At 30.6% G+C, this 12,298-nt stretch overlaps 1 protein-coding gene across 1 annotated transcript; it reads left to right on the forward strand.

Moving 5' to 3' along the window:
- The first annotated feature begins 723 nt into the window (after positions 1-723).
- Positions 724-2,889, forward strand: LOC120118070 (ABC transporter B family member 26, chloroplastic-like). The gene is made up of 7 exons (XM_039138210.1): positions 724-782; positions 1,577-1,633; positions 1,718-1,792; positions 2,024-2,098; positions 2,176-2,588; positions 2,646-2,706; positions 2,821-2,889. The coding sequence occupies exons 1-7, from the start codon at positions 780-782 to the stop codon at positions 2,887-2,889; spliced, it is 753 nt and encodes a 250-aa protein (XP_038994141.1). The 5' UTR covers positions 724-779.
- Positions 2,890-12,298: the final 9,409 nt, after the last annotated feature.

Consider the following 12,298-nt stretch of genomic DNA (forward strand, 5'->3'; position numbering starts at 1 on the left):
TAAATATAATTTTAAGTTTTTTATTTTAAATAAAAAATTCAAAATTATATAAATGTGATACTAACGAATTTTTTTAATAATCGTTACAACTAAAATATTTAAAATATAAATGATAACATAGTTAAGTGTCCGACTGTTAAAGAAGTTCAAATGACTAGATGATCAATTCATATCAAAAGGCAAGCATTTTCATTTACTTTGATACACACTTGATGACTCTTTTTCTGCAAAGCGTCTTCATTCAGTTTTCTGTGATACATATTGCTGAGTCTCAACTGCAAACCGGTGAAGCATTACTGAATTATGAAAAGAATTGTTGTTGGAACTTTAATGTTCTCTTAACCTGTTATTTACACATAGGAGTAGGGCAATTTTCCAGCATGTAGTTTGAATATATTATTTCCCTTGATACACCAGCTTGGATCAGAGATTAAGGGACACAATAACATATGTTGTTCTTTATTTTGGCATATGCTACTTCAAATGCATTTTGATTCACACAGGTTTTAGATGGAAGGTTTGAAGCATGTTGGGTGGCATATATGTGCGTAGAAGGAGCAGTTATTCGTGTTCTACATCATTCTTCTTCTCTATCAAAATTAAAGAGAACCTTTGTCTAGGATGTGAGAAACATTGTTTTAGTTATCAGAAATTTTCTACAATGCCAGATATCATCTTTCATTTAACTTCATCACTTTGAATTTTGCTCAATTACATTGCAAAAGCTGCTGTGGCATATAGAATTCGTAAATGTATCTTTTCAATATCCTTCAAGAGCAATGGTATGTTGTCCTTAGTGTCACAAGTAGTTTAAACAGCATCTTTGGTTTGATAATGTTGGTATCTCTGTCAGTTTGGTGGAGCACAAAAGGGGGTGTAACTTTCTTCTTGTAGGTTTTCTTTTCTTTTACTGCCTTAAATGCCCTCTTTTGCTCCTTTGACTCCACAAAATAAATATAGAGAGAGAGGAATTAATTAGATTACTTCTCTTCCCTCTAAGAATTTTCCCCCTCTTACATAAGTGCACACCACTTCCAAGTCAAACTTTAACCCACAAAACAACCCAACACCTAAAGACCACGATGTCTTGTCTACGGACCATTCAAAAGGAGACGATGTATTGTTTCAGGATTTCAGCTGCATTCTTTCAAAGAAAGCATCAATCTGGAAGAGTTTCCTTCCTTCGGAGATTACTATAATTAAAGCTCTTTCTTAAGATACTTCTCAAGCAAAGAATGCTGCTTTTCTTTGGCTTCTCTCCCAGACTGTTCTCCGTAGAAGGTTTAGACGGCCTTCTCTCCCCTTTCTTGAGAATCCAGTTGAGAAACCATATAAAGTGGAAAATATGAAAATAAATTCCTATCAAGACATTGACTCTGCATATTCTTGTCTGCTGTAAATATGAAAATGCATCCCTTGGATGGATGGATTGCCCGATTATTCAGACTTTCAATATTATTTGTTGTCTCCTAATATTCCCAACAACTTAAATTTTTGGTGGATGGATCTCTCTATCTTTGTAAAAGTGTTGCTATAGCTACATGGAAACAATTAATAGTATAGATCATTTCAACAGGTACCAGTTCTGCAGCATATAAATTTATCGGTTCATCCTGGTGAAGTGGTTGCACTAGTGAGTGTTTTTTGGCTGTTGCAAACTTTCATTACTTCGTCACTGATTATGATGACTAATTTGCTATGTGCTTAATTTGATTAGATTGCTCTCAGTGGTAGTGGGAAAAGCACGATGGTGAATCTTTTGCTTCGTCTCTACAAGCCAACAAATGGTCAGGTAGAAATGTTCAATCATCGTATTCAGTTACCACTGAGCAGTTGGTGTTTGATATATGCTGCTTGGAACTTTGATCATTAGTGGGGAAATTGAACACTTTCCTTTTGGAGAGTAATCAGCATGGTGTTCTGTAGCTATTAGTTTTTTTTTTGTTTTCTGCTTAAATCTCAGCAATTTGTTTCCAATACCTGTAATTTGAATCTTATGTTATATTTGTACCTCTTTTTGCAGATTTTAGTTGATGGCGTCCCTCTTAATGAACTGGACATCGAGTGGTTGAGGGGGAAAATAGGATATGTGGGACAGGTCCTACATTTTGTTCCAGCATTGAATTTTCATCAAATTTTGGTGGATCTTCCCTCATTAATATTCATTCTGTACAGGAACCAAAATTTTTCTGCATGGACATCAGTTCAAACATTAAATACGGATGTACCAGAAACATAAAACAAGTGGATGTTGAATGGGCTGCCAAGCAGGCATATGCCCATGACTTCATCACACTACTTCCCGATGGGTATAACACACTTGTCGATGATGATCTGCTCAGTGGGGGACAAAAGCAGAGAATTGCCATTGCACGAGCCATTCTTAGAGACCCTACAATTCCCATCCTTGATGAAGCAACCAGTGCACTGGACGCAGAGAGTGAACACAATGTTAAGGTAGCCTTGTTACCGAATTCCATTTCCATTAGGAGGTTGAGCATGGAACTTGGGGCTTGTTTCTTAGTGTTTCACATGCCACTTTATCCAGAGTGTTCATCCAGAAGAACCGTCATAGTAATTGCACACCGGTAAGCTTTCAGGCTCAACAGTGAGTATAAAAGTCTTATCATGCTCTATATCTACAGAATTTCTACAATTCAAGCTGATGACAGAATTGTGGTGATGGTTCGTGGTCAAATCGTTGAGGTTGGCTCTTTTCTTGAACACTTTAATATGTGTGTGTGTGTGTTTTGTTAGAAAGCATTATGCTTTGCATTGAGAATTGCTGTTCATAGGCATAATTGTCATGCAAACTTACAGATTGGCAGTCATAGTAAAGATGGTCTATATCCACGATTGACAAGAAGACAGACTGATACTCTAGCATGAATGTCGAGTAAAATGGCATTTCGTAATTAATTTCGATTCAAGTATCCTTCAACTTTATCTCAACAAATTATCGTGTTGGATATCAAAGTCGCTTTTCACAGCTGATCAATATGTCCATAATCATCCAACAAGAATTCAGTGCCTCTTGGAACCAGGAGGAGAGGGTTACCGACAAAACAAAAGCACCATTAAGTGGGTTTCTTTGCGCTACCCCGGTCGGCAACCTGCCGGCGCTTTGAACGGTATGTGAACAGATGTTTGATTTTTAATTATTAAACCGTACTGTTCTTTGAGAGCACGAGTTTCAAGATAGAATTATAGTAAAGATTCCATAATAAAAAGATAGTGTCCTTAGATGTAGAATGTACTGATAACCGCACCGTAGTTGATAAATCAACATTCAACACCATGCTTATACAAATTTTAATGTTCTAAGCCATGTAATTTTGATGAAAAACTCTTGCAATGATTCAGAATTTATGAAAATTTCTTGAGCTTCTTTAGGCATTGTTTCAAACACTTCACTACCTGACTTCTAGGTTTACATACTCGTAATAGCTGGTAGGGGACAGAATATAGGCGATCACCGTGATCTCTTAACTAGTTGGTCGGCCAAAATAATTTTCCTATACGCTAAAAGAAAATCAAAAGGTGGATGGGTTTAAGCACCAAAATCTATGTATTTAATAAGTTTTACACTTGAAACATTTACTTCCTGTATGAAAATAATTATGTTACTTGGATTCGTATCTGAATGTCGGATACGGCCGATATGGGTATGTATCCAATACAGGTACGAATAAATTTTCATAGTTTTCTATGCATTTGGAGGATCCTTCGTATACGAATATTGGACAACACAAGTAATTCTAGTGAAATGAGAAGCCCTTTTAATAAAGCTACCGTATCAGGGTTTTACACCAGCTAACCTAACCCAAAGCAGCTGACCAAAACCAAGTTACAGTAAGCAGTGTTCACACTTCTTTAGTTAATAATTTTTGGTTTAATATGAAAAAAATGTCCAAATTATATATTTTTTCTCATTTATATCAGATATTATAAAAGCATGTCATAGACGTGATTTCTTAATCAAGATTATTCTATTTTTAAAATAAAAAAAGAGGGTGCAAATGAAAGGGAACAGTGGAATTAATTCCACAATCTGTTGTCTTTTGACCAAAGTACATATGCAAAAGTTTAGGTAAGTTGATGTTGGAAAAGAGAAGAAAAAATATATATAAACGTATCCATTAAGATAGCACATGTACCAAACTTCCATGATACATCGGATCATATAAATGTCGGCCAAAAATTAAGAAAGTTTGCGCGTCCATCAAGATCCGACGTTCACCGAATGATTAGGGACACCCGAGACCGACATTACCAGTCATGTTACACATGGTACGTGTCAACCCTTCTTAGCCCCAAATTTTGTTTTCTAACCACTCACCACTACTTTTTATTTTATTTTTAAATTTAAGTCAAAAAAAAACTTTGAAATATTTCTAAAACATTCTCTCCATAAAAAAATGTGTCATAATTTAATATTTACATTAAATATATAAAAATTTATTAAGGGGTCTCGGTGATAAAAAAATGTTATGTTCTCTATAGAATTCAAGTTTCAGTAGCTACGTCTGCAGGGTGTGTATGTTATTAGTAAGCTAAGAAAAAATTTAAATAGATATTATCTTATAATCATTCTAAATTATTAAAAAAATTTATAATTAATTAATTTATCATACATCCTCAAATTATGATCTTAATTTTAAATTGGGTTTTTTGAGATTTTGAACGCTCTCTAATATCATTCATAAGTTTAGGGATGAAATTGAAATATTTAAAAGTTTTGCTATCAATTTAAAATGGAGATCATAGTTAGGATAAAATCAGAATGTCCAAAGATTTTAAGATCAACATAGAATGAAGGCCATAGTTTAGAAATTAAATTAAAATGCTTAAAAGTTTAATGATTAATTTAAAATGAGAATCATGATTTGAAGACGTTTAATACAATTAACTCTTAAAAATATTTTAGCTTGTTATTTGGTTGAAGTTAAAAGAGTAAATATAAATATTTCCTTTTGAATTTGATTTTAAAGATTAATTTAGTATTTAGAATTCTTATTATCTAATTAGGTATTTAAATTTGATTGTTTGCCACACATATGATTTCTTTATCCTATTAGATACTTATAGTCAATTTCTTACTTTAAAGGGTAAAATACATTTGAGGTCATTAAGCTATGTCTACATGATCTCTTTTTATCAATAAACTTCTAAATATTATAAATTACCATTGCACTTATCAAATTGTTATAATATAGTCATTAAAATTTTTCGAATTCTTACAAAATAATGATTAGATTTATCAAAATTTATTACTATTTTATAATATGAAGGACCAATTATAATAATTTGATGGGTTTAATAATCATTTTATATCACTTAAGGGATTCAAGACTGAAAAAGTCATTTAGATGCAATTCAATCAAATCTGGTGTACTGTACTTCATCCTAGTTTTAATTGATACTTGAATTTAACTTTTTGATTTATTTTTATACTTTTAACTTTTTGTTAAATGAATCTAATTTAAAATAATTCGATTTAAATAAAAAAAGTCATGTTCATACATCGATTTAAACTGAAAAAGTAAACTCTAGTGTCGAAATAAGAAAATAAAAATTCGAATACTAAATTAAATAATGAAATTAACTTTAAATACCAAAATATATATACTCTTTGATATACTTTTCCCACACATATGGCCTTAGAGGCATTTGAAAAGAAAGGACAAAAAGAGCAGACGAAACGACAGCCGACCTTTGACTGTATACGAGCTACGAGGGACGCAAGTGACGGAATTGCCGGCTCCGTATGGTTGAGTGTTAAAAGGCTCAGGCCGCTGAGTCACTCACTCGATTCACATATGGCAAAGCGGCCCCATGCCACGTCTGAACGGCATGTAACCTCTGGAGTTTCAACACCTTATCTTATCCCCCAGTGGCGGATTCACTATGATTAGAGGATAGTACGTGTTTATTAATTATATTTATCTTATATAAATTTTATATTAATATATATATATATTTATCTCTAAAAATATTTTAGATATACCACTATTTTATCTAAAAAAATTGAATGTTCTCAAATAATTATTCCTTAAAATTAAAATAATATATGTCATATCTTAAATTATTAATATCATTTGTATCATTTTATTAACACATCATTAATTCTATTAGTTTTTAAGGTTATAATAATTAAATATGTTTATCTTTTAAGGTCGTGAGAATTGAACATGAGTTTTTTTAACAGTACAAGTCACGAGTGACTATCAAGTAGTATATATTTAGAATTTTTCTTAACTTATTAATAATTCACATATATCTTACAAAAACAATTATTTGAAGTTAAGTTTTTTAAGGATAATAATATTCAAATCTTCCACTAATATCGCTTCATTAATTCTTTTTTTTTTTATAATTTAAGTGAATACAATGTAGTATTTGTTCGTATTTTATCTTAGTCATTGATAACGTAAATACACCTATAAACATAATTATTCGAACTTAAAATCTCTAAAAATAATAATATTCTCTTTTAACTACCAAAGTGATAGATAAATTATGTGATTAATTCTTTAACTATGAATAATTCATGTATATGATGTGCTAGTTGAATACCAACTTGGAAATTAATAAATTTAAAGAGGGTGATGAGGCAAGTGGATGGTGCATGAATATGTCATCGTCCCATCCAAAGGATAAGGAGATAAAACGGAGATACTTTGTAGCTTTAGAAGATTTAGCCCTCAAACTTATAAAAAAAATATTTTAATCATTGGTTTTTTATTTTTCTTATTCTCAAATTTCATTTTTTTTTCAAATTGATTGACGAAAAAAGAAACAGATTTTTAATATTTTTTATATTTCATATAATGTATTCGATTTTTTTAATAATTTAAATATATTTTTAAATATGTTTTACAACTTTTTTATATTTTATGTTTTATAGTTATTTTAAATATTTTATTTTTTAATTTTTTTCATAAAAATAACAAAATAACTTGTGCCAATATCGATAAAAAATAAAATAATTGATTTTGATTTAATGAGATCAATATTTTTTTCATCAGTTGATTCAATATAATAAAAAATAGAAGTTTGAGAGTCAAAATATACGAAAAGAGTTTAAAAGATCAAATAACTTTTTAAGATGAATCAAGATGTTTGCGAATAAAACAAATTAGGTTAGGAGTGTCGTCTTTACCTCTACAATTATCAATCTAAATTAATCGATTAATAAATCGAATATCGGTGATTATACAAAAAAATATCCTTACTACTACAATAAGAATCAGTTAATACAATACACAAATAAAGTTACGATCATAATTAATACATCTATAATATATTGAAAAAAAATATTTTTATAACACAAATATTATAATATTATACATTGAGGATATATACTGAACTAATAATAATAACACAAATAATAACTAATAATATTATACATTCAAGTCTATGGAACGGTTTCGTTAATAAGAAAATATTATTCTTTCTTAAGTCTTAGACTCAAATAGTTACATCTATATGATATAAAAAATTAAAGACCTGTCATCAAATAATCGGTGTGGACTACTAATCGAATATATTAATTTTAATTAATAAAAAAAATTAGAATGTGAAAAAAAAAACTAAGGTTAAATATATACACACTTTACAATCAAATTTTAAAAAACACATTTGACCACATCAATTTCACGTGGCCTAAACTTGAATGTTTAATTGAAAGAGTAAAATTAGATACAGACGGTTATGCAGAACGTATAATAAAAAATAAATTTTCATATCAAAATTAAATATTATAAATTTATTATGAAAATATTTTTAATATAATTTAAAGGATGAATTTAAAATAAATATAATTTTTTAAATTGAAAATATTTTTAGAAGAATACTTTGTTTATCATTAAAATTAATGGATTCGATATTACGTTATTGATAGGTTAATGTGATTGGCATTTAAATTTATATGGTTAAATCGAAATTGAGGTTGAGCAATAAAGTTATCCAACTAAATGCTGCCACCTGTTAAGGTCCGCTACAGACAAAGTGGTGTTGGAGACCTTGCCATCCTGATCTATTACGTGTCGATTATGACCGCAACGCCCTGGGCCGTCTTTCCATTATAGGAGGAACCGCAAGCTTTCAGTTAAAGGTTTATTTATTTAATTTATATTTCCTTTGTACACATACAGAAGGGTAAAACTTTCGAGATAATATTCTGAAAAAAATTAATTCACGAGATAAAGCACTCACAAGATTAATTGCTCAAATAAGGTGAAATCTACAGTGTTGGCCGTAGGTCGCCATGCCTTCCGGGCGACCTACTAGGTCGCCATGTCTTCCCGGCGAGCTACAAGAGATTGCATGTGCCATGCACGTCCCAACACGCTGGGCATCCAATGTCATCCGACCGAGGCCATCCGAGAGCATCCGATACCATCCGAACGAGCTATGCGAGAGCAACCGAGCGAGCTATGCGAGGGAATCCGAGGGAAGCCGAGCGAGGGTAGGTCGCGCGGAGTGCATGGCGACCTACAAGGTCGTCCGGAGGGCATGGCGACCTATGTGTTGGGACGTGCATGTTCCATGCAACACGTTCATTCTCACGTTCATTCTCTCTGTTTGAGCAAGGGTAGGTCGCCCGGAGTGCCTGGCGACCTACGGCCAACACTGTAGATTTCACCCTATTTGAGCAATTAATCTTGAGAGTGCATTAGCTCGTGAATTAATTTCTTTCAGAACATTATCTCGATAGTTTTGTCCATACAGAAGCCTTTTAGTTTATTTTTCTTTGGAGTTTAGGGTTTAAATATCCAATGAATTAAGCCTTCCAATTTGATCGTCTTCAAGTGTACTAATGGCTAACTGCCAGTCTACCACAATAAACATTAACCTTAATGGCTTCGAGTAATATAATAATATAATATTATTAAATTTCAATTTAATTCACATGTCTTTTACAATATCTAATAAAATATGAGTTCAAACGTATTTAAATATATCTATTCAATAATTAATAAAAAAATAAATTTAAAACTAATAAGGCTTAATACAAAAATAATTGCCTAAACTTTACCTAAAAACTATTTGGTGTCCAAATATTTTTTTTGCTAAAAATAAGTCTAACGTTTTTTAAATTACACTTTTATGTGCATACTGTTATATATTTTTAAATTTTTTTTAAAATTTAATACTAAAAATACTATTTTAAAAAATAAAAAATAATTTGTTTATAAAAACCCCAATTTTCTAATAAAATCATAAAAAACTCTAAAAAAACTAAAATATCTTATTTCAACTCCCATTACCAACCATCATCGAGCTTCTCCGGCCACCATTGTCGTCGACCACTTGAGTTTTGTCCAAAATTGCACGGTGGTTCGAATGATGGTGACAGTGTGCCTTATGGACGTTGGGATCGATCAAAATTGACGAAAAACAACGACGGTGACAAACTTTTGAATGATTCTCCATCAAAAACGATGACAATTTACAATAAAAAAGTCAACGAGGGTATGCTCGAGGGTAAACACCGGTGTTGATGAAGGTGTCGATGACAGTCACAGTTGGACGACAGACGACTGTGAAAGGAGGAAAGGGGAAGGGGAAAGGAGAAGAGGGAGAGGCGCACAACCAAAATGTTTTTTTAATAATAAAAATATATTTTTTATTTTTTAAAATAAATTTTTAAAATTATCAGAACGTGACACGTATCATTTAACAGTAAAATTTAACAGCAGTTACGATTTAAGCATTTAAAAATATTCCGATGAAAACGTTAGACACTTATTTTTAACGAAAATTTATTGAGACACTAAAACGTTTTCGGATACAAAATTTAAACAATTATTTTTGTATTAAGTGGACTGAAGATATAAATTCGAGCATGTTAGAGAAATTCAATGATACATAAAAAGTTGAGGTAGATTACTCACTACTCAATTTTCGTAAAGAAGTTAAATTTAGAATTAGTTTTTTGTAAGTTTTAAAATTAAAGGTAAAATACATCGGAGGTCATTTAATTATTAGTAAAATTATAAATGAGTTACTAAATTTTAAAGATTATAAATAAATTATTTAATTAATCAATTGTTGTAAATATGCCACTCTGTCGTTGAAAAGGAAAATAAATATTAACTTTTTAGATACAATAAAGCCCATCAATTTGTTGATTGTAATAATTAGGCCACTTAATTAACCAATTATAAATCAAATCACTCAATTAAAAATAAAGAATTAACTTATTATGTATTTGACCTTATAGTAAATGAAGAAAATTAAAAATATTCAACTTAAGTGTTTGTAATTTTAAAATCCAATAATCTATTTATACATTTACTAATAATTGAATAACTGTTATATATTTGACCTTATAGTAAATGAAGAAAATTAGAGATGACAATTTGATCTGAGTACGACAAATATCAACTTAATTTAATATGTTAATTTTTAAATTTAAGCTCAGGTAAAATTAAATTAATTTTGTGAAGGGTGATATAGATTGATTTGAAGGAAAGACAAATTTGAAAGTTAAGTGGGGTCCTTTTTTTGGGGACCTGACGCCTTTACCGAATATTTTTTTTTTTTTGGCTCCAGTTGATATATATTTACGGAATTGGCATCCTTTCGGTTGAGTTGGTGAAAGACGTGTCTTTGGGAACGTGTTTTATTCGTGTTTTTATTGAGTTGGATATCACGTGTGGAAGGCGCATTCCCGGGGACGCGCCTTTCGCCAGCTCGACTGCTACGTATTTTATTTAATAATAAATATTTTATTTTTATTATTATTATAAATTAATAATATATTATGTAAAATATTTCGATTATAATGTAAAAATTATCAAATGTATTTTGTTAATGTGTGTTAAAGGTGGAGTGAATTATCTACATTAATATGATATAACAATATATGAAAACCAGTTTTGACTTTATTGTAGTTATAGGAAAAATGTATGAAATTATAATATTACACATATGGTTATATTATTATTTTTGATTTTGATTATCGATCTATTAATTTTATCATTTAATTATTTAAATGTTATCAATCTAGTCATCTCTTATCAATATTTAACGAAAATATTGATGCATAAGTTAATAAATTAGTATAATTACATATTTAATCTTCAAGACTTACATATTTTATGAAATTAGTCTTATTGAAAATTTAATTTAATAAATTTAATCCTCCAATCAGAACATGAAATGTGTCATCGTATACATAAATTTTTTAATAACTTTTAATTTGTTTAATTTAATATTTTTCTCTACTTAGAAGGTGAAATTATTATTATATTTAAAAAAATTATAACTAATAATATTAATTATTATATTAAATAAATATATTAAAAATATTTATGTATTTAAAAGTTAAAAAAAATTATTTAGGTATAGATACATTGACAAATTATATAAATGCAATAACATTAAATTATTAAAACAAAAACATTAATTGAAATACAATATTAATTACATAAGAGTTAACGGTTATATGATGATAACAGAGCTGGACATTTTTTTCTATTGTGCCCGATGTTTCTACAATGCCCACATCGTTTTTGTTCTGTTGACTTCTCCCGAATATCCATATCACAATGTATTCTAGTAGATTTTGGACGACCTGAGTCCCTCAATAGCAATGGATCTGGTACAATTGTAAGCCAAGTTTGAATCTCATTTGGGTCTCTTTCGTTTCCTATGGGCGGAAACTCAAATTCATATACCTTGAATACTTGTGAAAGTTGGTATACGAGATCAACATAATTTTTGTAGTTCAAATGCGAATGTGAGCAAGCAGCAATGACATAAGAGCATGTATATTTGAGTGCTTGAAAGAAACCACAATCGCACCACCTCTCTTGCAGATTAACTCTGAAAGAGGTAGCTCCAATCCCTTGCAGCGGACGTGGCATTTCGGTTACACGAAACAATTTAAGGGTGCGAGAAAAATTTGTAACTAACATCCCATTTGATGTATCCACTTTTTTCTGTAAATCAACTACTAGTCATGGGTGGTAAATATGTTCGTTTTGCATCCAAGTAAGAGCTTGTCCACCTAGCTTTGCAAAGAGTTGACCCAAACGAAAATAAGTCGTTTTAACTAACGACGTGACTGGTAAATGACGCCCCCCCTTTAAGGCTGAATTTATTGCTTCAGCCAAGTTTGTTGTCATATGACCATAGCGATACCCCTCGTCATATGCATTTGTCCACATTTCTTTGCTGATGTCCATAATGTACTCGCACCCCTTCTTATTTTTGCCAAACAACTCTTGTAGCATCGACTCAAACCTTTGAGGTAAGAGTTCGTAACCTAAGCCATTAGGAATATGTA

The sequence above is a fragment of the Hibiscus syriacus genome, unplaced genomic scaffold (assembly GCF_006381635.1).
Source record: "Hibiscus syriacus cultivar Baekdansim isolate YM2019G1 unplaced genomic scaffold, ASM638163v2 tig00110325_pilon, whole genome shotgun sequence".
NCBI lineage: Eukaryota > Viridiplantae > Streptophyta > Magnoliopsida > Malvales > Malvaceae > Hibiscus > Hibiscus syriacus.

What these genes read in the sequence shown, in the direction of transcription:
- LOC120118070 (XM_039138210.1), top strand. An exon ending in CTGGTGAAGTGGTTGCACTA is followed by an intron (nt 1,634 to 1,717) that starts GTGAGTGTTTTT and finishes TAATTTGATTAG; the next exon opens with ATTGCTCTCAGTGGTAGTGG. An exon ending in GTCATAGTAATTGCACACCG is followed by an intron (nt 2,589 to 2,645) that starts GTAAGCTTTCAG and finishes CTATATCTACAG; the next exon opens with AATTTCTACAATTCAAGCTG.